The 26,406-nt window shown below is 37.4% G+C and overlaps 1 protein-coding gene across 2 annotated transcripts in view; it reads right to left on the reverse strand.

The window, feature by feature from the left end:
• RDX (radixin) overlaps nt 1-26,406 on the reverse strand; it is a 95,762-nt gene that overhangs the window by 61,455 nt on the left and 7,901 nt on the right. For both annotated transcript variants that reach the window (XM_045482728.1, XM_045482729.1), the window contains 4 exons: nt 16,939-17,008; nt 8,413-8,496; nt 2,325-2,420; nt 1,628-1,902 (listed from right to left, as the gene is read on the reverse strand). In XM_045482728.1, coding sequence (XP_045338684.1) covers nt 1,628-1,902; nt 2,325-2,420; nt 8,413-8,496; nt 16,939-16,950 — 467 coding nt within the window. In that variant the 5' untranslated portion in view covers nt 16,951-17,008. Of the gene's footprint in view, nt 1-1,627; nt 1,903-2,324; nt 2,421-8,412; nt 8,497-16,938; nt 17,009-26,406 lie in introns of those variants that run through there.

The following is a 26,406-nucleotide window of genomic DNA, read 5'->3' on the forward strand; positions in this document are numbered from 1 at the left end:
CAGGGCTCAAGATCACCCAAAGTGGGACTCGAACTCAGGAAACATGAGATCATTACCTGAGCAGAAGTCAGATGTTTAATGACTGAGCCACCCAGGTGCCCAGTATTTTCATTTATGAGTAAGACTCTTTTAAGCTCAGATAGCTTAAAATAGTTCTCCAAACATTACCAACCTGAAGAACACCTATCTGTACCTTCAAAATTATGGACCAGATCTTGAAGGGCACATGCTATCATCCTCCCTTTTAAACAAAGTGGGTTACAGCACACATACATTTAAAATAAAAGAATTAAATTTTGCTTAAATATGATTCCCGTGTTTAAAATATTATAAAACATCACCTATTAAATGGAAGCCAATTACTTCATCTTGCGCTCAACTAAACAGCAATCTAATCTAACAAAAGAACAACCATCGGGGCGCCTGTGTAGGCGCAATTAGTTAAGCGTCCAACTCTTCGGCTCAGGTCATAATCTCACAGTTTGTGGGTTCGACCCCCCACACTGACAAGGCGAAGCTTGCTTGGAATGCTCTCTCTCTGCCCCTCCCTTGCTCTCTCTTTCTCTCTCAAAATAAATAAATAAACTTTAAAAAACTCTTGGGGAAAAAAAAGATCTATGTAATACCTGAGATAAAGCATGCCTATTCTACAAAAAATTAAGAAACTGTAAGGGTAATGTTGATTATACATAACATTTACCTTAGGCCCTGATTTAAAACTTAACCTCCTGTGCATTTTACTAAGTACAAATTATACCTCAATTATGGCACAGAGTTGTGGAATCACTATGTTGTATACTTGAAAGTAATGTAACACTGTGTGCCAAATATACACCAATAAAAATAAAATTACTTAAATCTCAATTAAAAATAAAAACTAATCCTTATCTGAAACAAAATTCTACTGTGCTAGTAATCAACTATTTAATTCAATGCTTGAAAAAAAATCTTGAGACAAGAACTGGGGTTGGAATAATAATTGAAGCTAAATAACCACAGATTACGAGGTGTCTCATATTCCTGAGTCTTTGGTGAACAGCATGTTATTATTTTATCTTCTTAGGAAACTATTACTTCCTCTATAGAATTAAAATTAAGTTTTTAACTTTTTATTTTTTTCATTATTGTTTTTAAAGTTTGTTTATTTTCAGAGAGAGAGAGTGCAAGTGGGGCAGAGGCAGAGAGAAAGGGAGACAGAGGATCTTGAAACGGGCTCTGTGCTGAGAGCAGAGATCCTGATGTGGGGCTTGATCTCAAGAACTGTGAGATCATAACCCGAGCCAAAGTCAGATACTTAACCTACTGAGCCATCCAGGCACCCCAGTTTTTAACTTTTTTAAATATTGTTTTGTTTCTTTAAGTTTATTTATTTAAGTAATCTCTATGCCCAACATGGGGCTCGAACTCAACCCCGAGATCAAGAGTTACATGCTCTTCCAATTAAGCCAGCCAGGCACCCCTAAAAGGTGTTTGAAACTCAGTTTTCAGATGCCTAGTCTAGGGCTCCGCTCAGCACGGAGTCTGCTTAAGATTCTTTCACTCTCCCTCTACCCCTCCCCCCACCCCTGCTCGCATGCACTCTCTCTCTCTGAAAAATGAAAAAATTAAAAATATATGTTTCACTTACCGCTGGGGTAGGAGTCTATCATTAGCCAGGTAGCCCGGTTTATGAATCTCTTTATTATAATCTCCATACTTGGCCTGAACAGCATAGGAAGCCAAAAGAACTGCTGTTTCTGGAGGACAATATATCTCATCATTTAAGATAGCTTCCTTAACTTGAAGGAAGAAAAGTCTCTGGGTTATTTCTTGAATTAATTCCTCAGAAACATCTTCAGGAAAGAATTTAGCTCTAAATTTGAACTGTAAAGGATTCTCCTTTTTAACATCTTGCTGTGTCACCTGGAACAATAATTTCAAACATCATCAACAAAAATGGTAAGTTCATATCGAATTCTTTTTTAGAAGAAAGTAGGATATGAAATATAAATAAGATTCTAAATCCATAAGTAAGACTCTAGTGTGTAAGTAAGATTCCAAACTTATAAGAAGCTTATTCTTTATGTTTAAGTCAAACTGAGTCAGTTACACCTAATATTTATTACACGTTAAGTTTTCAAACAGGAAAAGTGAACATTTCCTTTTTCTAAGATGATAAACTCATGGTAACTTATTGAATTAAAAGACATGACGCCTTTAACGACTCAGAGATAATCTTAAAAGGAGGTCTGAGGTCAGTCAGACCCTGCGCTTTCCTAGTACAAATTCATGATCATAACTTCAAAATAACTTAATTACTAGCTGAATTTTATACATATTTTTACCTTTTTATTTAGTTTAAGCCATGTAGAATAACCTTTGCTGTCCACATACTGCAGCCCAAAAAACCAGACCTCACGCAAACCAACTGTTTTCACCACCTTAAAAAAAAAAGTTCAATTTCAGTTCAACATTCATAGTATAAGGAAATGGTCCTGTATTTCAAAAGAAAAACAAAACCACAGAAGTATTATAGGTATATTCCTTTGTTATAAAGATCTTTCTTAAATTTCATGTATTAAAGAAACATTTCTGAAAATTTAAATTCAGGTTTTATATAGTTTATCATGTCATTTCCATTTTATGTGATCCATCTTTTTATACCTCTTCTTCTTTCTCATCTCCCATCATGACCCCAAGAGATCACAAGAAGTCCAGGAAATAGATACAAAGCTGTCATAATCCCACTTGCCTATTTCAATTTATCTCCACAACTACACAACTGGTAGGCAAGGCAAATAGTATCATTTTGGTGATAAGAGTCCCTGAGGACATGTAAAAGCCGTACCTCCTGATGATCCAGCTGGTGATTTCATGCCCCCTTCTACTATACCCTTCACCTACCATCAATATAAATATTCTATGTTCTTCCTTCACTGAGCAAGAAACCATTCTTGGAACATGCCCAAATTTTACCCTTCTGCACCTCTGCTCATGCTTCTTCTTCTGCCTAGAATGTTTCTTCTGTACTTCCGCCCCCTTTTGAATAATTTATTCCTCAAGGCCCAGCTCAACTAACACACCTTCTGTGGATGAAGCTGTCCTATCATACAGATAAAATTAATCGCTTGTTCCTTAATGCTCCCACAGCACTTTATCTGGTATCTATAGCTACTGGAACATTGATTCTATCGTATCATAAGTAAATGCATGAGAAGTAGTGTGTCTATTTACCCTCCTTCATTCTTTAAAACTAAGGACAGAGATTACGGTCTTATTCATCTTAATTATGTCATCCTATAAAGAATTAGTAGCCCATGGAAGGTACTCAAAAGTATTAGAGTAAATAGAGTGGTGAGCTAGGACCCACCCAAGAATGTACCAACACTTGGAAAAAGCTTATTTTTATTCAACGTTTATTTATTTTTGGGACAGAGAGAGACAGAGCATGAACGGGGGAGGGGCAGAGAGAGAGGGAGACACAGAATCGGAAACAGGCTCCAGGCTCTGAGCCATCAGCCCAGAGCCCGACGCGGGGCTCGAACTCACGGACCGCGAGATCGTGACCTGGCTGAAGTCGGACGCTTAACCGACTGCGCCACCCAGGCGCCCCGGAAAAAGCTTATTTTTAAAAAAAATCTATTTTAAGATGAAAGTGAGGGAAATGAGCCAGGAGAGGTGAGAGTTTATTAGTATTTTAAAAGCTTGAGAGAAAGATTCAACATTAGCTTTAAGTGATATTCTTGGCTTATTTTTTAAAAATAGCTAACAACAGGGGTGCCTGGGTGGCTCAGTCAGTTAAACTCCAACTTCGGTCCAGGTCATGATCTCACTCACAGTTTGTGAGTTTGAGCGCCGTGTCAGGCTCTGTACTGACAGCTCAGGGCCTGGATCCTGCTTCAGATTGTGTCTCCCTCTCTCTCTCTCTGCCGCTCCCCCGTTCACACCCTGTCGCTGTCTCAAAAGTAAGTAAATGTTAAAAAAAAACTCTTTTTTAAACATATCTAAAAATGTGTCAGGCTTTTGGATTACAAGATAGCATACTGAACCCTTCAGTTGACTTTCCTTCTCTTGAAAAATTCACTGAAATTACACACACCAAAAAAATTAAAAATAAGAAAAAAACATTTAGCTCTGCTAGGAAAAGTTATCATCAAAAAAAACAAAAACAAATTTCTACATGATATGGGATATAAAGACTCACACTGATGCAAAAACTGATCAATGCCAAACAACCAAAACTTGAACCTACACAAAGGAGATCCCAAGTAATTTAACTTTGGCAAAAGACAGGTTGTCCCATCAGAGCCAAAGAAAATATTCAGCTCAGAGCAGCAGAGTAAGAAAGTTACTTAGGTCAAAAGCAAGGGAGAGCAATGTATCAAAGTAGCTGCCTCAACCGTTGCCTTTAGGCTTTGCCAGATTCATGAGCTTGCTAAGGAAAGGCGGGATCTGCCACAGTGGGCACAAAGGGCAGTACCTTAACTAACTGGAGACCATCACAACAAACACCAGGAAGAACAAGAAGGCTCAGGTGTGAAATTCTTTAAGAGGCCCTATCTCTTCAGTGCTTTTCCTACTACTTCTCTAAGGGTTCTCAGAAACTTTCAGACACATACTTTTGTACGTAAAAACATACTTGAGGAAGCGGGTGCCTGAGTGGCTTAGTCAAACGTCTGACTCTCGACTTCGATTCAGGTCATGATCTCATGGTTTGTGGGTTCAAGTCCTGAGAAGCCTGCTTGGGATTCTCTCTGTCTCCCTCTCTGCCCTCCCCAACTCTGGCTCTCTTGAGCATGCTCTTTCTCACACTCTCAATAAATACATAAACTTAAAAAAAAAATACTTGGGTACTTAACTACAATATACGTATACTTATCTATAAATTATACACAGGCAAAAATCACAGTAATACATTATAAAACATGTATTTTTAAAGTAACTTGAAAAGGACAAAAATATAAACATTTTAATTTTTTTTTCTTGGATCCTAACAGATCATATTGAACACTTCTTAGGGGTGCGAATACTCTAATCCCACAGGTGGAAGCTGTAAGTGAAGGATAATGTGGGAAGAATCAGGCAGTAAACCAAAGGACCCCAAGCACTCAATTAGAGCCCCCTATGCACAGCAGCTGGCCTCAAGCTCATCATGATCAGAAGTAAGGCCTTGCTACAGATGGATTTAGGCTGCTATGCACCCTTGTTTGAGAGGACCCCTATCTCTAGTCTGCTCCTGGTCAGACCCTAAACCTACCTACCTGCCAACCCACTCCATATGCTCACTATACTCAAGGTAAAGCCTGGTTTTAGATCCTAACATGTGGACTCAAGAGAAGTTGTCAGGAAACAACAGTGACTCCAAGATATAACTGCTTAGGGAGCACATTCCAGATAACCATACTCCTTATCTAGAACTTCACTTACACTATGAACTGAGTGTGTATCAAATGCTGTCCTATGTACTTTCCATGGATGGATTCTCACTTAACTCACAACAACCTCCTCAGGGAAGAAGAGTGCAATCACCATCCTCATTGTACAAATGAAACAAATGAGGCAAAGCAAGTAATTTGTGCAAATCAAACAGCTAGAGCTGGGACTCTACCGCAGGCAGTGTGGCTCCAGAGCCCACACTCTTATACTACACAGTATTGCACTATAATAAAGGAGGTGTCCTTTCCCCCTGCTATCCAAACGAAAGCAACTCTGCTTCATAAAAAACAAGTATTTCATTTCTCATATGCAATACCAAAAAGGCCCACTTGCTCATTAGTTTTTGACTAACACAAACACTGCACTATGACATTTCAACTTGCTACAAAGTAAGTACAATGAATACCGACTCCATTAAAATTTTTCAACTGTTTATTTACTTTGTGGGGGAGGAGCAGAGACAGAGGCAAAGAGAGAATCCCCAAAAGACTCTGGGCTGACAACACAGGGCTCAATCCCACAAACTGTGAGTCACGACCTGAGCTGAAATCAAGAGTTGAATGCTTAACCAACTGAACCATCCAGGCACCTCTCCATTCACGTATTTATTAAAGCAAAGTAAGATAAGCTATATATTCCCAAACAGGAAGCCGAGAAGAATCAAGAGAAGAGGATATCATATTAGTTCACAAGGTAAAATGTGTATAAGGTATGGTGCATGTAGCTGCTCATGATTTTGCTTTAAGAATTTGCTCACTCACAAAAAAACCTTTCATCTTACAGAAAGACCTTATCAGGGCTTTCAAGATCATCAATTACCTAATCAGGAAGATTAAGTATACTTTGTTAAGAAAAGAAACAACTTTCCAGGAATTTTTGAATTTTATATCATATTTTGGATCGGTATGTGATAGAATGTATCACCTTTCTCCCTTTTGCAATCAAGTCACCTTCCTAACCACTTGGCCTCTGGGTACCAATCTCTTTCCTCCCCTTCTCAATAAAACATCAGTTACATCATCATACTGCAAAACCTGGGGAACTTAAGAGTTTCATGCTCTACCCACTGAGCTAGCCGGGCACACCTGGAGAGCTTAAAAAAAAAACTAATGATTTACAGTAGGCCCCAGACAATTAAATCAGAAGCTCTGGAGGAGGTTTCCAAGCATTGCTTTTTGTTTTTTTAAAGCTCCACTGGTGACTCAAATGTGCACTCAAGAGTGAGAAAACAAAGAGAAGACCCACAGTCCAAATTCCTTAATATGACACCCATGTTCACTTATCATGAGGTTACAACACCAAACAGATGTTAGGTACCTCCTTATAGCCTATAGTTCCCTGTGCCTCTGCTCCTGCCATCCCCTCTGTCTAGGATCTCCACCCACCCCACTGTGCACAGTATCTTTGAATCCTTTTTTTGTCCTCATTACAATGCTTTAGATAGCAGATGTTAAAGAAATACCTGCTAAATGGTGTTGGGAAAACTGGACAGCAACATGCAGAAGAATGAATCTGGACCACTTTCTTACACCATACACAAAAACAAACTCAAAGTAGATATAAGACCTAAATGTGAGACAGGAAACCATCAAAATCTTGAGAAGAAAACAGGCAGCAACCTCTCTGACCTTGGCCACAGCAACTTCTTAACTGACGTGTCTCCAGAGGCAAGGGAAACAAAAGCAAAAATGAACTACTGGGACCTCATCAAGATAAAATCTTCTGCACAGCGAAGGAAACAATCAACAAATCTAAAAGGCAGCCTACGAAATAGAAGATATTTGCAAATGACGTATCTGATAAAGGGTTCAAGAACTACAAACTCAACACCCAAAAAACAAATAATCCTGTGAAGAAATGGGCAGAAGATATGAACAGACAGTTTTCCAAAGAAAACATCCAGAGATGAAGATACTCATCATCAGGGAAATACAAATCAAAACCACAATGAGATACCACCTCACACCTGTCAGAATGGCTAACATTAACAACTCAGGCAACAACTAAAGCTGGCGAGGATGCAGAGAAAGAGATTTCTTTTGCACTGCTGGTGGGAATGCAAACTGGTGCAGCCACTCTAGAAAACAGTACAGAGGCTCCTCAAAAAACTAAAAACAGAACTACCCTATGATCCAACAATTGCATGTTTAGGTATTTACCCAAGGGATACAAAAATACTGATTTGAAGGGGAACATGCACCCCAATGTTTATAGCAGCATTATCAACAAGAGCCAAAGTATGGAAAGAGCCCAATGTCCACTGACTGATGAATGGATATAGAAGATGTGGGGTGTATATATATATATATATATATATATATATATATATATATATATATATATATAATGGAATATTACTCAACGATCAAAAAGAATAAAATCTTGTCATGTGCAACAAAGTGGATGGAACTAGAGTGTAATGTGCTAATTGAAATAAGTCAGTCAGAGGAAGACCAGTACCATATGATTTCACTCATGTGGATTTTAAGAAACAAAACAGATGAACACAGGGGAAGGGGAAAATAAGAGGGAAGTAAAGCATGAGACTCTTAACCATAGAGACCAAACGGAGGGGAGATGGTGGGAGGGAGGTGGGGGATGGGTAAAATGGATGATGGGTATTCAGGAGGGCACTTGTGATGAGCACTGGGCGTTATATATAAGTGATGAATCACTAAATTCCACTCCTGAAACCATTACTACACTGTATGTGTATGTTAACTAACCTGGATTTAAACAAACAGATACAAACAGAAAAAAAAAAAAAAACAAAACAACCTAATAATTAATTTTAAGAAGTCCTATCTCTCAAATGCAGGAATGAGAAACAACAGTGTCTGTACCGCTGTGCCAGATATCTTGAATAGGTACCGTGAAAAATTTCAAGTGCCACATTGCTGCAATACCAGTAAAATCACAGAAAAACATACAAAGAAGTTGCAACATATTCCACTCTACATTGTCAAAAGCTGCATACTTCATGTGGTTAAACGATACCTGGTCAAAAAGCTGCTTGCCAGTTGTATTGGGCTGAATGGCAAACTCCAGCTCAGCATCCATGGTGGTCACTCTTACGTTGATCTGCAGTAAAAACAGAAGGGAAAATCACTAGGATACAGAATATATTTATTAAGTATTAAACGTGAGAAAATATTATCTGATTTATAAAATAAAGCATAATGTGCAGGCAATAAAGAGCTACTCCATAATTGTACCTAGTATTTTCTTTATTAAAGTAACCAACTTTGATTTTAATCACAGGAAATCTAAAATCTATTTGAAAAAGAACTTACAAAGTCCTCCTTTAAAAACATTTATTGACTTCTTGGCATATAGTAGGCACTAGGCCATGACCTTTCCATCTTCTCATTTAGCCCCTGCAACAATACTAGGAAATATAGTCATTTCTATAGAAACTAAAAGAGTTCCCATTATTTGCGCACAGGGATATCAAAGAGCAGAGTAGGTATTTCAACTGAGCCATAACTCCAAATTCTCTGAATGTCATTCACTATCCTGTATTTCTTTCAACACAAAATTCAGATAGTTTCATTCATATTGCAAATATGCTGACTTTATAAAAAGCATTCTTTGATTGACCTTTGTTAGACTCTATCCTAAATTCTCTTTTGTATAAATACCTAACTGGGTATCTCACCAAAATCTTAATATGCCTTAATGAAAATAATTTTAAGGGGCACCCGGGTGGCTCAGTCAGTCGAGCGTCCAACTTCAGCTCAGGTCATGATCTTGCAGTTCGTGAGTTTGAGCCTCGCGTCGGGCTCTGTGCTGACAGCTCAGAGCCTGGAGCCTGCTTCAGATTCTGTGCCTCCCTCTCTCTCTGCCCCTTCCCCACTCATGCTCTCTGTCTCTCAAAAATGAATAAACGTTGGGGCACCTGGGTGGTTCAGTCAGTTAGGTGGCCGACTTTGGCTCAGGTCATGATCTTGCGGTCTGTGAGTTCGAGCCCCGCATCAGGCTCTGTGCTGACAGCCAGAGCCTGGAGCCTGCTTTGGATTCTGTGACTCCCTCTCTGTCTGCCCCTCTCCCACTCATGCTCTGTCTCTCTTGCTCTCAAAACTAAATAAACATAAAAAAATTAAAAAAAAAAAAAAAACGTTAAAAAAAATTTTTTTTAAAAAGAAAAGAATTTTAATTCCAGAGTATCATCTTCATTTAGAGTTTAACATCATGTGGTACAAATGTACCTTTTTAACTCATACTATTAGAACTCTAAATGTGACTTATTTCCCCTTTACATTTACATTCCCCCTGCACATGTAGCTTTTATCTGAAATACGTTCTCTAATCAAATAAACCTTACCAATCTACCTTTCTTTAAAATAATGCCTATTAGGAAATATGCATACACATATACATATAGCATACATAAACAATGAGGCATAACAAGATAAAACCTATTGTCATAGAATATGTATTTGGTCTTCATTCTGTTTCTTGGCAGAGAGTTCCTAAAGCCCCTGGAATTTCCTGAATGACAGAAGTGAGTGGAGCATTTTTTGTTACTCACAAGCCCCTTTCAACCACACCTGAGTTTAGGCTAATGAAGTGACTCCAGATGGGCCCATACACACTTCATGATGGGGGCTGGTAACCACAAGAACCAAGCATGTGATTACAGCCACTACCCTAATCTCCAAAGAGAGGAGGCTGGGAAGTTGGGTTAATCGTCACTGGCTGTACATGATTTGATCAATTGTACCTACATAAAGGACACCTCATAAAAAACCTTAAACAAAGGGGTTCACAGAGAGCTTCCAAGTTGATGAATGCATCCACGTACAAAGAGAAAGGTGGACTGCAAACTCTACAAGAACAGAAGCTCCCGTGCTCTGGACCTTCCTGGACTTTGCCCTAGGTGCCTCCTCTTCCTCTGTATCTTTCATTTGTATCCTTATAATATCCTTTGTATTAACCAGTTATAATAAGTAAAAGTGTTTCTCTGAGTTCGGTAAGCTGTTCCAGTGAATTACAGTACCTGAGGAGGGGACCGTGGGAATCTCCAATGTGTAGCCAAGTTAGAAATGTGGGTAACATGGAGATCCACTATTTGGGATTGGTGTCTGGAAGCGACAGCAGTCTAGTGGGACTGAGCCCTTAACCTGGCCTGTCTGTGCTAATCTGGGTAGGCGGTGTCAGAATGAATTCAACTGCAGAACCCACAACTGATGAGTACACAGAACTACAGAATTGCTTGATGTGGAAAACCTATACAACTATCACCAGAAACCGAGTAATGAAAAAGTTTTTCTTTACCCATAAATCTACCACTCAATTTAATAACAAGAAATGGCAAATTATGCTGTGGATACCAATCTATTTCTTCTGAATTTCCCTGTCCTCAATCCCCCACAGGTGAGCAATAAACTGAATTTTTTGCTTGTCATTCTTTTTTTTCAAATAATACTTTTGAGGTGGCGCGTGGGTAGCCCAGTCAGTTAAGCACCTGACTTCAGCTGAGGTCATGACCTCGTGGTTTGTGGGTCAGAGCCCCACATCCGGCTCTGTGCTGACAACTCAGAGCCTGGAGCTTGCTTTGGATTCTGTATCTCCCTCTCTCTCTCTACCCTTCCCTGCTCCTGCTCTCTCTCCCTCATAAATAAATACATAAACAAACATTTAAAAAAAAAAAAAAAAAGAATAGTTTTGGGGCACCTGGGTGGCTCAGTTAAGTGGCTGCCTCTTGATTTCAGCTCAGGTCATGATCTCACAGTTGGTTCATGAATCTGAGCCCTGTATCAGGCTCCCTGCTCACAGTGGAGAGCCTGCTTTGGATCCTGTCTCCCTCACACTGCCCGTCCCCTGCATGCACAGTCAGGCACTCTCAAAACTAAATAAAGGTAAAAGAAAATTAAAAACAAAATAGCTTCACCACAAATGTGGGTATCTCTATGTAAAATATTTAGTTTTTCTTGATTTTTAGCTGTGTTAAAGTTGTACAGTACTGAATAAGAAAGTCTTCTTTCTTGATATGGGCAATGGCTACAGAAGTATATTTTACTTTATGAAAATTCATCAACTAAACACAATATGTTCTTCTCAGTATGTATATTCTATTTCAATAAAAAGTTTATGGGCAACTGGATGGCTTGGTCAACTAAGCATCTGACTCTCAATTTTGGCTCAGGTCATGATCTCATGGTTTGTGAGATCAAGCCTCCTGTCAGGTTCTACACTGACAGCACAGAGCCTGCTTGGGATGCTCTCTCCCTCTCTTTGCCTTTCAACCCGTGATCTCTCGCTTGCTCTCAAAATAACATTAAAGAAAAAAGTCTAAACAAATGTTTTTTCACCTTTGTATTTCTAAAATTCATTGATTTTTTTTGTGAGCAGTTATAATTCATTCATTTCTATTGCTATACAATTATTTAGAAAATAATTTACCCACTTTTTCGTCAATGGACATTGTTTCTAATTTTTTGGTTATCAAGAATACGGTTATGAACACTCCTGTATTTGTCTCCTAATATGTATATATCTGAGTGTCTCTAGAAGTAAATACTCTGATGAACTCCTGGGTAATAAAGTATGAAGTCAAATTTACCATGAAAAAGTGAACTGTCTTCCAACAACAGAAGTCCTGCTGATCTGTATTTTCACTAACAATGGGTATTACTGGATTTTTAAAATACCTGACAATCCAGTGGGTATAAAATGGTATCTCTATACGGTCTTACTGTGCAGATCTGATTCCAAAAGAGGTTGAGAACATTTTCACAGGTATAGTGTGCAGAAATGTAAGGTAGCCCCCATGATCTTGATCCCCTGATGTCACCCTCATGATTATGTTACATTACACGGCAGAAGGCATTTTTTTTAGATGTACTTGACCTCACCTACAGATGTAGTTGACCTCAAAATTGAAGGATTGTGTGTGAGTGGAGCTAAGCTATTCACAGGAGTCCTTTAAAAGCAAAGTGTTTTTTTCTGACTGGTTGCAAAGGTCACAAAAATTCAAAGTGTGACAGGAATTTGACATAAAAGAGGTTCTCCACTGCTGAATTAAAGGGGCCATGGGGCAAGGACCTGACACCAGCCTCTAGGAGCTAAGAGTGGTCCCTGGCCAACAGCTAGTAGGAAAATGGGAACTTCAGCCTCCAGTAATTAAAGATGGATCATTTTTGCAAGAAATGAATTCTGCCAATAGGAATACACTTGAAAGAAGACCCTGAGTTCCAGAGGAGAATGCAGCTGGGATAGACCTTGACTTCAGGCTAGGGAGACCCTGAACAGAGAACCTACCCAATCATATCATCCCTTATTTCTAACTTACACAAATATGAGATAATAAATGGGTACTGCTTTAAGCTACTAAATTTGTGGTAATCTGTTAAAGAATAACAAAACTAATATATTATGTTTACTGACCACTCAGTCGCCTCATCTTTGGATGTCTGTTAACATCTATTGCTTATTTTTCTACTGGGTTGTCTTTTTTTTTTTTTTTTTTCACTACTATGTAGCCAATCTTTACATATCCTACATACTAATACCTTGATAATTATTCGTATCACAAAAAAAAAAAAATCTTCTACCAGTTTGTAGTCTGTCATTCTATTTTGAAGTGTCCTTTATAATAAACATATTAACTTTAATGTTGAAGATATGTTGTATTTATGGGTGTCACTATTTTGGGCCATATTTAAGAAATCTTTCTCTATTCTGGAGTCTTGAAGATACTCTTCTATTTCATACTAAAGTTGTTTTTCATAACTTGTCTTCAATGATTTTTGCTTATGATTTGAGGTAGAGATCCAATTTCATTTTTTAATCTCCATGAGGATAATGACGTGGGGATTTAAAACATCTAAGTGATGTATATTGATTAGTTAATTTGCTTCCTGAAGACAACTGAAACATATCAAATATCTACAGGTCTGGGGTCTGAATTTGCGCTATTCTGTTGCACTGGTTGACGTACTACTCTGTCAAAACCACGCTGTTTTAATTACTACATCTTTCAAAAGTCTTGCTATCTGGTAGGAAAAGTCTCTCCTCATTATCTTCAAGACTTCTTGGCTATTCTTGGTTCTTTTTTCTTGTTCCTGACTTCACATAAAATCGTAAATTTTCAAAATACCTATGATTTAAAATGGAACAACACTAAATTCATTAGTCTCCTGAGGTGAGAAAGAACGTCTTTTCAATACCGACTCTTCCTATCCATGACTGTGGTTCTCTCTGTGCATTAATTTAAGTCTTCTTTAAAATCTTCCAAAAAGTGTTTCTAATTTTCTCCCTAAAAATTCTATTAATTTGGGTACCTGGCTGGCTCAGTCAGTACAATGTGTGACTCTTGATCTCAAGGTTGTAAGTTCAAGCTCCCCCCTACTGGGTGTACAGATTACTTAAAAAAATAAAATCTTAAAAAAATCATATTAATCATTTGTTAGATATCGTTCCCATAAATCACTATGATTTTGTCACTATTATAAATACAGGTCCACTATCTGTTGATATCCCAAAGGCATTGAAAACAAGCTTATTAGCTAATTTCTAGCAAAACCTTATTAACATGAAGTGATGGGTGACTAGCTGGTGAGTTTAATTATACCATTTCAAATGAATACTCACACACTGCCATAGAAAAACATTAATGTTTTTGAGGTGATACACCAGGTCTTGAGGGAAGCTTCATGACATGACAGAGGCACATAATAAAGTATATATTCACCTTTATAAAATCCAAAAGATTCCAAATACTGAAACTCATGTAGCTTAAAGAGTTTCAAACAAAAGATCGTAGATTTGATGAAATATTTTTCCATAACATAATTGTTTCTGCTTTTGCTTTTGTAGAAATGCAACTCATTTCTATACTGATCATTTTATCAGGGGTTTCCCTGCTAATTGTTATAACAGAGCTGTAAATTTCCATGTTTATATAAATCAGGGGTCAGATTGGGATCCCCTCTCTCTGCCCCTCCCCCACCTGTGTACGTGCGAGCTCTCTCTCTCTCAAAATACACATTTAAAAGTATATACACAGGTCTGCGAAGTGTGACTTGACCAAGTTTACGTATCTACTAAGTATAAAAGTAAGCCAACAGATCAGTGGAAAACACAGAAATCAAATTAATATACAATTTATATCTACCTGCACATATAATTTTGAATCCTTACTCTAAGGAATAATACATCAATGTTTCCACTCAATTATAGTAACAGTTTTCTAAAGTAACTATAAACTTTCATATTCCTATCAGAAATATTAGAGCTCCAGTTGATTCCCATTCTTACCAACACTTGATATTATCAAGCTCTAATTTTAGCCCTTATAGTGACTATAAAGTGCTATCTCACTGTAGTTTTGTGTTTCCCTGTAACTAAAGACATTGAGCATCTTTTCATGTGTCTGCTAGCTATCAATATATGTTCTTTTGTAAAGCATCTGTTCAAAGTTTTTGCTCATTTTTTAAAAACTGGGTTATCTTATGGAGTTCTAGAGGAATTGTATATTCAATTACTTTCTCCTGTTTCGTCTTTTCATTTTCTCATTGCTCTCTTTCAAAGGACAAAAGTTTTTAATTATGATGAAATCCAATGTGTTTTTTAAACAGTACAAACTTTCAAAAGAAGTAAAAATACAAAATAAATGGTTAAAACTTCCTGTATATTATCTAAGAAACTTTACCTACCCCAGGGTCACAAAAATGTTTTCTTCTAGCAGTTTTACAGTTTGAGCTTTTGTATTTAGGTCTATGATCCACTTAGGGTTAATTCGGTGTGTAAATGGTGAGATAAGGGCCAATATTCATATTCTTCTATATGGATAACACTTTGTTCCAAACCATTTGTTGGAAAGAATTTTATTTCCCCCATTGAATTTTGTGAAAGTCTTGTAAAAAAATCTAATGAATGCATATGGGTAGTTGCACTTTTGTTTCACTGATTCCATTATCTACCAACACCATATTATCTTTGTAGTTTGTGAATAGGTCTTAAGATACAGAAGTGTAAGTTTTCCAACTTTTTTCTTTTTAAAAATTGCTTTAGCTCTTCCATATAAATGTTGGCAGTTCTACAGACGTTTTACAATCAGCTAATCAATGTCAGCCGAAGAAGCCTCCTTGGATTGAAGTGATGGAATTGCATTCATTCTACCATTACATTGGGTACAGATGACACCTTAACAGTATTTTCTAGACATATCTACGAACATTACAGAATATTATCCTGCAAATTTAAGTCGTTAACTTCCCACAAGTTTTCACTGTAGAGGTCTCGTACAGTTTCTGTAAATTTATTCCAAAGTATTTCCTATCTTTGATGGAGTTACAAATACATTTTTTTATTTCATTTTTCAAATTTATACCAGGATATTAAGAAAGGCTAGTGATTTTTAAAAATACAAGCCTGTGTCCAACCATCTTGCTAAAGTTCAGTTACTAGTTCTAGTAGTTGGTTTTCAGATTCCTGAAGATTTTCCACATAAACAACTGTGTCATCTGCATCTGCAACAATGCAAATGTACTCTTTGTTACCTACCTGCAGAGTCTTTAAAGTAATTCCAAAGAGATATTCATGCCAGGAAACTCAAATAGCCATAACCAATGACTTTCTTAAAAAGATAGGTGGCCAAAAGAAACATTGAAAGACAACACCTCAATTTTGTTAGATGAAGCAAAAACATTTATCCCAAGAAAAAAGGAATAAATCTTAGTCAAAAACTATATTAATTATACAACTAAGTAAAATCATACGTACACCCTTAAACTAAAAAATCTAAGACTATACAATAGCAGCATCGGTGTCACTAGCATCAAAGCTAGAACTATGAGAAAATTAATGCATGGATCCTTCCAACCTCTCATTACTTCCTCCTGCTTAATAAGAAGTTACTATTTACTGAGCACCGAATGTTCCAAGTTCTCATAATTCTCACCAAGTTCTCTTAAGTAACTAATTACATCTCCCTTTTTTATATGAGGAAATTAAGAATTGGAGAGTCTATGGGGCGCCTGGGTGGCGCAGTCGGTTAAGCGTCCGACTTCAGCCAGGTCACGATCTCGCGGTCCGTGAGTTCGAGCCCCGTGTCGGGCTCTGGGCTGATGGCTCAGAGCCTGGAGCCTGTTTCCGATTCTGTGTCTCCCTCTCTCTCTGCCCCTCCCCCGTTCATGCTCTGTCTCTCTCTGTCCCAAAAATAAATAAACGTTGAAAAAAAAATTAAAAAAAAAAAAAAAAAAAAAGAATTGGAGAGTCTGAAGTAATCTAACAAAGGTCACAGAGGGTAAGCAGCAGAGCCAGGATACAAATGAAGAAGTCTGGCTCCAGAACCCACGAATCTCAACCACAGTGCTACCTGTACCTCTTTTTCGTTAGTTCACATAATACTTCGTTCTAGCCACATTAATCTAAAACAAGACACCAGCAGCAGGATCAGTGCCTTTTTCTTCCCCAATGACTCTACCATAATATTTTGCCTTGTTCCAAAAGGAACTTAATGCTACTGACATTTTATTAAGTAAGTAGTAGTAAAAGCAGCGGTAAAAATACACTTACTGGTTTCGGCATTTTCCTTCTCTTTTTGTCACCTTCTTTAAAAATTCACGTTTATGAATTCTGTTGTCACCTTCAGTTAAAGAAAAAAGAAAGCAAAAGAGATCTATTACTTTCTAATTCTCTAAAAATATTTATACTGTGATTTAAAATAGCACACATCTCAAACAACATCATATAAAGCACACCAATCACCAACTCAAAGTTTTAACTCAGTCAGAGACAACACAAAGCAAGGAAGCAAGACTGCTACGGATCCAAATACTGTCTCTGTCTGAGTCAGGTTCACCTGTACACTCAGCCTGGTAGAGAAAGGAATATAGTCAAGGAGAGACACAGATTCAATTCTAAAGAGATGAACTCAAAAACACTTTCTGACCTTTTTTCTGTACACCAAAGACAAAAGGAAATTCTGATTACTATAAATTCTAAAAAGGTAACTTTTAAAGAAAATTATTTTCTCTTGGAACTTAAAAAACCCAGGTAGAAAAAATTGTATCAAGTAGTTTATTCACCCAAGGTGTATTAAACAGTCAGACCACACACTCGCAATCTACATGCTACTCACGAGTAAGCTGGTGGCCTTCACTGAAATTTAGAGTTGTCCTTAAGACCAATGTTAAATTCTATCTTCTCCGTGTAAAGCAAAAGTGAATCCTAATCCAAGAAACCCATCATGCTATACTGTCTTAGGGTAAACGTTCTTAAAAACATCTAACAAACCAACCAGAAGATCTAACATTCTTAACCATTAGTCCAGAAAAAATGATTATTCCAGTTTGAAGAGCCACAGTGAGGTACGTTAGATAAATCACTTAAAAATCAGCTTCCGCTGATAATCTCTCCGCTGTGAAAATTTATCCACTATACTAGCATCAATATATAATTTTGTTTTAAAACTATATTACAGCTTTTTAAGATGCTATAATTAATGAAGCAGAAAACTGTCCAAATTGGAAAAAAATGAAACACTGAAGTCATTTCCCTAAATTTTATTCAATTGTGTGCCAATAAATCTCTCTTTAAAAGGAACCTCCTCCTGAGATATTTTTTATCTAACAGTTGAACCATGGATTTCATTTCCTTAACTCTTAGCTAGGGAAATGTTAACACTCCCTTCCTACAGTCACCTACTTTGATGAATCTTCAATGTTCCTCAGACCTATCTCATTCTCTATCCCCTTTTCTTCCTTCTATTATTTATTGTCTGAGTTCAGATCCTTACCATCTCAGGTCCTCAAACCTCCTCAAAACTGACCTGCCCTTCACATCATTTCTAAGTTAGTAATTGCCAAATCTGTCTCTCTAGAACTTGCCTAACTTGCTTGCTCAAAGCCTAAAGATTATCTCAAATATAACATGACCAAAACATTTAAATCTCTACCCCATAGCCAATCTGATTTTCTCCAAGTCTTGGTGACACATTTCTAGAAAGTTAGAGTATTCTTTCAGGATTTCTTTATATGTACTACATTGGCGGTTATGATCCTCTTTTCATTCTTAATACTGTTAAATTTTACCTTCCCTTTTGCTTGATTACTCTTGCCCGAAGTTTGCTTTAGTTTAGCTGACTGAAGGTCAGCTTTCAGTTTGGCTGATCTTCTGTTTCTTTTATTGCTCTTTTGTTGTTGTTGTTAATTTCTTTTTCCTCATCATTTTTCTTCTCATTAGCTGGCTTTACTCTGTTGTTCATTTTCTAATTCCTAAAATTAAACCTTTAAGTAACTCCCAGTATTTTTTCTTTTCTAGTATGTAAATTAAGGGCATAAACTAAATACGCCGAAGTATAAGGCAACTCCAAATATAAAGTATCCCCTTTCTGTCAATGAGAATATTTAAAAACAGTTTTTATCACCTGAATATGTAAAATGATCAAGTATGTACATTAGTATAGATATGAAAAACACATGATCTATAAAATACTGAAAAAGTTTACTTCATCTCTTACTTCAGAGAACATAGAACAACTTTAAACTCCACACACAAATGAGACGTGAAAGTCTCTATCAGAACTTCTTGCGCCACAGCAAGGTTTCCAGATTATACAGGCACTTTTTGAATCAGTATATAATACTACCATTAAAGTTTTTACCCCAAGCTACACTATCCATTTATATAAAAGACTAGGAATTTTTCTTGTTTGTACTGTTGGAATATTTTAGTATCTACAGTGTAACCACTATATTATTTTTTTAAAAACCAGGGACACCTGGGTGGCTCAGTCGGTTAAGCAGCCGACTTCGGCTCAGGTCATGATCTCACGGTCCGTGAGTTCGAGCCCCGCGTCGGGCTCTGGGCTGATGGCTCAGAGCCTGGAGCCTGTTTCAGATTCTGTGTCTCCCTCTCTCTGACCCTCCCCTGTTCACGCTCTGTCTCTCCCTGTCTCAAAAATAAATAAAACGTTAAAAAAAAAAAAAAAAAAAAACCAGATCTATTCTTTTTAATGTTTAAACCACTTAGTAAATGGGCTCTGTGAACTTTACAAACTCCCATGTACTAAAGGCATTTCAGGTCAATGTGCCTGTCTTCAAAAATATTTCCACGCCCAAGAAAAAGAACAGAGCAGTGACAGAGTTCCTAAAAACATAAATATAAATCTCCTTTTCTGGGGAATATTTTTAAAACGTCTTGCCTTATATTTAAAACCATATCATTTCTCTAAGCATCACTTCAGTGGTTTCCATCTCTCTCTCTGTGTGCAACATTCCTCGAATCATTAATTCTCTTCCATTGTTTTTATGTTTTATGTCTTTGATAGTGTGGCATTTCAGTAATTATATATTCTTATTCCTAGAAATTTTTTCAGCTTTGTAAAAAGAAATCTTAATAATGTCATGCTATTTTACAACATTTCGAATCTTCCGTTTAGCCCTATGTTTATTTTCTCTCACTATAAAATTACTCTATTTTCAATTCATTATGGCTTATTTCTTTACAATTTTAATTTTGGACAGAAAGCTCATGTCCCTATCGGTTCTCAGCCTTTTGCCTAGGATCAAGTGTAGAAAGGTCGTGTCCCTAACCCAGTCCCCAGTGCGGGAGTCCTGCAAGCCCTGAGTTGTGTGTATGTATCACTACAGAGGTATTTCAGGCTTGCTCCTAGCAGAGTGTTAGGAATTTTAATTGTCTTAGACTAATTTTTACATTAACTTCTTGACATTGTATTCATATCAGACCCCCACAGCCACATGCTGGAGAACTCAGGAGACAGTCAGGAGAGCTTCCACACGTACTGCTCATGTTATTTACTAAACCATACAGCTGTGGTGCCCCTTCTGTTCAATCTCTCATCAGCAAGGAAAAACCAGGGAAAGAAACTGAGAATTATATGCCAGGCTGTATAAACTAAGTTAAAGCACCTAAATTACAGAAAAAGTAGTCCACAAACACAGGGCCAGGTGGGCAGGTAAATAAACACCAAGCATGTAGGTTTGCTGATACTCTGAAGTTACACATGAACCTAATACTTGAACAAAATAAAGGTAGGTTTATTTCCTTTTCCTATAAAAAATAATGAATCCAAGTTTTCAATACTAGAGTTACTTCCAATTATACTCTATAAAAAGGATCTTTCAAGAAGAAAATCTGCATTAAAGTTTTAGGTTTAATAAGGAGCTCTACTGACATGAAAGAATAAATGTATCATAGACCAACATACACACACAAAAAACAGGTTTTTACACAAGCTAACTAAGTTTTTAAAATCTGCCACAGGGGCGCCTGGGTGGCGCAGTCGGTTAAGCGTCCGACTTCAGCCAGGTCACGATCTCGCGGTCCGTGAGTTCGAGCCCCGCGTCGGGCTCTGGGCTGATGGCTCAGAGCCTGGAGCCTGTTTCCGATTCTGTGTCTCCCTCTCTCTCTGCCCCTCCCCTGTTCATGCTCTGTCTCTCTCCGTCCCAAAAAATAAAATAAACGTTGAAAAAAAAATAAAAATAAAATAAAATCTGCCACAAACCTAATTCATCTACATGAATGAACTGTGAGAATGGGCGGGGGGGGGGGGGGGGGGAGCCTCACAAAAGCATCCACAAATAAGGATATGGTTGAATTTTAAAAGAAGCTTCTAAAAATGGGTGTTTTCAGACCAGTGTTTCTCTCTTAAAAATCAAGTTAGTCTCCACCTTGTTTTATTTCAGTGAAATTATAAATCATCTAAGAAAAGTAATAAGGTTCTCCCTCTTTATTTACCAACTGAACATAGAACGATTACTCAACAACGCCTTGTATTTAAAGAATACTACATAGGGGCACCTAGGTGGCTCAATCGGTTAAATGTCCCACTTTGGTTCAGGTCATGATCTCGTGGTTCATGAGTTCCATCCCCGCATCAGGGGATGTGTTGACAGCTCAAAGCCTAGAACCTGTTTCCCATTCTGTGTCTCCCTCTCTCTCTGCCCCTCCCCAGCTCAAACTCTGTCTCTCTCTCTCCACCACCCCCCAATAAATAAATAAAACATTAAAAAAAATATTTAAAGACTACTCCATAGTTGTATGTTCTTATACATTAATTTTCTACTAACAAAAAGCGGAGGAGACAAGACAGGTCACATTATGGTTCCTTAGTTGAATAAACAAGGTCAATTGAACGAAAATATCTTGCTCTTAGTCGCACAAGTAATCAATGGTCAAATGGCCTTCTGACATCTACCCTAGAGTCCAGAGCTCTACCATATACCCACCTGACTTCCACTTTTTGATATTAAAAAAGTGCTAAATAATTTCACTTGTGGAAATTTACCCAAAGAAAATAATAACAACTATGTACAACAGCAGAGCTACAAAGATTCTAGTTACAGTGTTATTTATAAAAGCGTATGTAATACTCAGACTTTAGTTAAGCAAACCATGTACGTCTGTAGGCTCTGCCAGACCTCAAGGCAACCAATCAAAATGGTACAGAAAGGGGCGCCTGCGTGGCTCAGTCGGTTAAGCGTCCACCTTCAGCTCCCGTCGTAATCTCACCGTTTATGAGTCTGGGCCCCACGTCAGGCTCCATGCTGACAGCTCAGAGCCTGGAGCCTTCTTCAGATTCTGTGTCTCCCTCTCTCGCTACCCCTTCCCCACTCTCTCTCTCCCAAAAATAAATAAACATTAAAAAAAAGTTACAGAGGGGCGCCTGGGTGGCTCAGTCGGTTGAGTGACTGACTTCAGCTCAGGTCATGATCTCGCAGTCTGTGAGTTCAAGTCCCGTCTCGGGCTCTGTGCTGACAGCTCAGAGCCTGGAGCCTGCTTCAGATTCTGTGTCTCCCTCTCTCTTTGCCCCTCCCCTGCTCATGCTCTGTCTCAAAAATAAATAAAAACATTAAAAAAATTAATTAATTTAAAAAAAGATACAGAAAAATATTAAATGATATGGCAAAATATCCACGAACTACTAAAAAGGCAGGTTAAAAAGCCATACATACAGTATCATATGAAAAGACCAATATGATCATACTCCAAAATAGCGAGTTCCTGTGAATTAACGTAAATCTGTAGACTTCTAAGATAATGTAGAGCTTTCATAATAAGAAAAACAAATTCTTTAAAACAAAAGAACAAAATTACTCTAAGTAAATAAACCTAGGTCAGGCCTATTAACTTCACCATAACATTTAATAAAATCTAAGTAGGTGAATTTTTTCTCAAAAAGAGACTTTAGAAAAAATTCTAATTTTGGAGGAGAAATATGACGAAGAAAAATATATACATTATGATGAAAACAGATTATTTTATTTAAAATCCCTACATCTAAATAGCAAAATGCTAACAGAATAAAAATATGCAATAGCCAGAACAAAAAGTTACTATGGAAAGAAATAATTAAATATATAAAGATATCACTCAGACTCCACTCAGTAAATGGTTAAATGACAAACTCTCTACAAACTCTTCACAAAACAAATGCACGACTCTGCTGATTAAAACCACAAATCAAATGGCCTTAAAGGCCATTTTGATTATATAGTCGTTAAACTAGCAAAATAATTATTATACATGGCAATACCGAAGAGCAGTACTGCTAAACAAGTAGATAAACATTGCTGGTAGCACCATAAATTGGCTCCATATTTCTGGAAAGTAAGTTGTCAATGTATAACAAAAGCTCAAATCTTTTCCGAACAGGAAATTCTGCTTTTGGAATATACGCCAAAGAAGTAAAGAAATGCAAAACAAAGTAACCTCTAGCAAGACATCCACAGCAGTACATGTCATAAAAGCCACTAATTAAAGTCACAATGTTACGTGATAACATGATAGACTATTACGGGGGTGTTTGTGTATTATGACAAACTGTCAACATTTACATAAGGGTAAGTGAAAAAGCAGATTATGTAGCCACTTGCTTTAACCATGTAAAAACACAGGTGTCCTTACAAATGGTATCTGGATATAAAGAACTAAACACATAATAATAATCAAGATCTTATTTCTGTTAAGTTCCTAATTTTAAAAATCAGAGGAGAACCTAAAAAATGTACTCCACTAAACCGTTCATATATCAGTTTACCAGCTTATATGACTTAAGTAAGAATTCCACCTTAAATTTTTTTTTACCAGTAATACTATTTAACCTCAGTAATACATTTCTAGTTCTTCTATGATTTCATTAGTGTGTTTTCTCCTGAAACTAACATCTTAGTACCAGAATGGCCAATTTAATAAAATGTCACGTAAAAAACTAAGATACTGAGGCACCTGAGTGGCTCAATTGGTTAAGTGTCTGACTTCGGCTCAGGTCATGATCTCATGGTTCATGAATTGAAGCCCCCTATCAGGCTCTGTGCTGTCAGCTCAGAGCCTAGAGCCTGCTTTGGATTCTGTATCTCCCTCTCTTCCTGCCCCTCCCTGGCTCATACTCTGTCTCTCTCGCTCTCAAAAATAAACAATTAAAATAAATTTTTTTGAAAAGAAAAAAGAGGGGCGCCTGGGTGGCGCAGTCGGTTAAGCGTCCGACTTCAGCCAGGTCACGATCTCGCGGTCCGTGAGTTCGAGCCCCGTGTCGGGCTCTGGGCTGATGGCTCAGAGCCTGGAGCCTGTTTCCGATTCTGTGTCTCCCTCTCTCTCTGCCCCTCCCCCGTTCATGCTCTGTCTCTCTCTGTCCCAAAAATAAATAAACGCTGAAAAAAAAATTTTTTTTTTTAAATAAAAAAAATAAAAAAAAAAAAGAAAAGAAAAAAGAAAAGAAAAGCTAAGATACCAAGATACATGTCCTGGGTTTCCATCTCTAACTGACTCATCTTGAAATTACTGTCTTTCAGTGTCTTCCTTTCTTTCTTGTCAAAAAAAAAAATATATATATAAATATATATATATATACACACACACATACATATATATTACATAATCGCCTAAACCATTGTACATTAGAGATATATAGTAAAAATAAACTCTTCTCCCATCCACCCTCAAATATCTGATTACTGAGAAGAAAGTTATTCCCTCCTTGGTAAATTTCTTCAAGAGGTCTTACCCTACTTCTTTGCACAATCATGGCAAAGACACGCTCAACAAGAAGTTTTAAGAGATGCTGCCAGCACACACATTTCCCATCTGCAGAAAAGTAACTGTACGGCTATAAACTCTAAGTACAATGTTTACAGACAATGCATTCATATAAAGCATTTTCTTCTTTATCCTTTAACTCTGAGGGGGACCTTAAAACAGCCTCCTCTCTACCTCACACAATGGAAAAACAGCCTCATGCCTAACACCTTGAGCTCTAGGAAGTCAGTGGCACAACAGACTCTTCCCACCTGTCAGGTGGTAAAACAGGTGTTCACTCTTGTCCATCCTGGGCCTATTACCAAACCTTCAATAATTTATGTCACACTGCCTAATTTTACTCTTAAGATATCCTTTTCCTCACACCTAATTGTAATTTTTTCCCCTGCCTTTTGAGACACAGAAGCAATCTCTGAACCAACCGTTTCTCTCCACAGACCAAAAAGTTACAAAAGAATTCCTCTGCCAATTTACTGGGGGATTAGGAAGCAGTATAACAAAGAAAAGTATAAACTGAATTAATAAGGTAACTCTGGCAGTCAGATGAACACAATAACAACATCTACAATAAAAAAGTTCTTGGGGCGCCTGGGTGGCGCAGTCGGTTGAGCGTCCGACTTCAGCCAGGTCACGTTCTCGCGGTCCGTGAGTTCGAGCCCCGCGTCAGGCTCTGGGCTGATGGCTCAGAGCCTGGAGCCTGTTTCCGATTCTGTGTCTCCCTCTCTCTCTGCCCCTCCCCCGTTCATGCTCTGTCTCTCTCTGTCCCAAAAATAAATAAACGTTGAAAAAAAAAAAAAAAAAAAAAAGTTCTTTTTCCCCTGCATGGTCCCCCTCTGGTGAAGCCTATAAAGCCCTTCCTAGAAAAGCATTTTTAAATGCTTTTAATGTATAGAAGTACTTTTAAATGTATTTGAATAAGATACATTAACATTGCATAAAAGACCAACTATACTGGACTACAATCACCAAAATACAAAAGTCACGAATTTATGATACAGTAACATATGTGTTTTTAAATTAAGTAACAGTGTCTACCAGCGGATCTAATGATTAAACTTCCAAGTAATGTCACTTCGACATCTCTGCAACAGCGACGGATTATGAAAATATCTACAATTTCTAATGGAAACAGTCTGTGTTAATGCTAATACTACTAGGTGCCCACATTAATAATGGCAAGAAAACGTGTAAAAAATATGCAACTTTTTTTCCCTATCCAAGTTCACAAACTCACAAGCTTAAAAGCTCTAATATACACAGAACTATGTTTATTATGTTTTTAGCTCAATGTTAATACTCAATTTAATGGCAGTATTAATGCACCTTTAGCTATATAATGCCATATCATTCCTCAAGTGAAGCAAAGAGGACAAAAAAATTTCAGCTCCATTTTGTAAATAAAGAAATAAGGCACAAAACAAGCACAAGGGGAGTGAATGAAGGAATTACCTGTAGAATATTTTTCAGCCACTTCACCTGTATCACCTAACCTTCATAATAACTACCCTTCTTCCCTCTGCCCAAGAAAGGTATCACAATCCCTCATTCTTTTAATGAGGAATTTAGATTCAGATAAGTGACTTGCCCTAAGTAATACGGCTAGTCAACAAGTCAGAGGTCCTTTTAAACTCGAGTCCTGGGCTCTCCTGGTTTTCCTATTCTTTTTTCTGACATTATTCCAGAGAAGCTCGTCTCAAATAATTACCAGAGCTTTTCTAGAAGAAGCTAAAGCTCTTTCTTCCGTTGTTTTCAGATCAAAAGACTATCTCTAAAGATGTTACAAGTTACATTAGTACTGGTATAATCACCTTGAAAATGTATTTCCTATAAGGGTGATATACAGTTCCAAATACGGTATTTATAAGTACTTGCTTAGGTAGAAACTGATTTTTGTTCAAGGATATTTTCAAGGAAATGAAATCTTCAACATTTTTGAGCAATTTTTACATGTTACTATAAATGCAAACCAAATTTCTAGAACCTAGA

Source organism: Leopardus geoffroyi, chromosome D1, assembly GCF_018350155.1.
Source record: "Leopardus geoffroyi isolate Oge1 chromosome D1, O.geoffroyi_Oge1_pat1.0, whole genome shotgun sequence".
In the NCBI taxonomy this organism is placed as follows: domain Eukaryota; kingdom Metazoa; phylum Chordata; class Mammalia; order Carnivora; family Felidae; genus Leopardus; species Leopardus geoffroyi.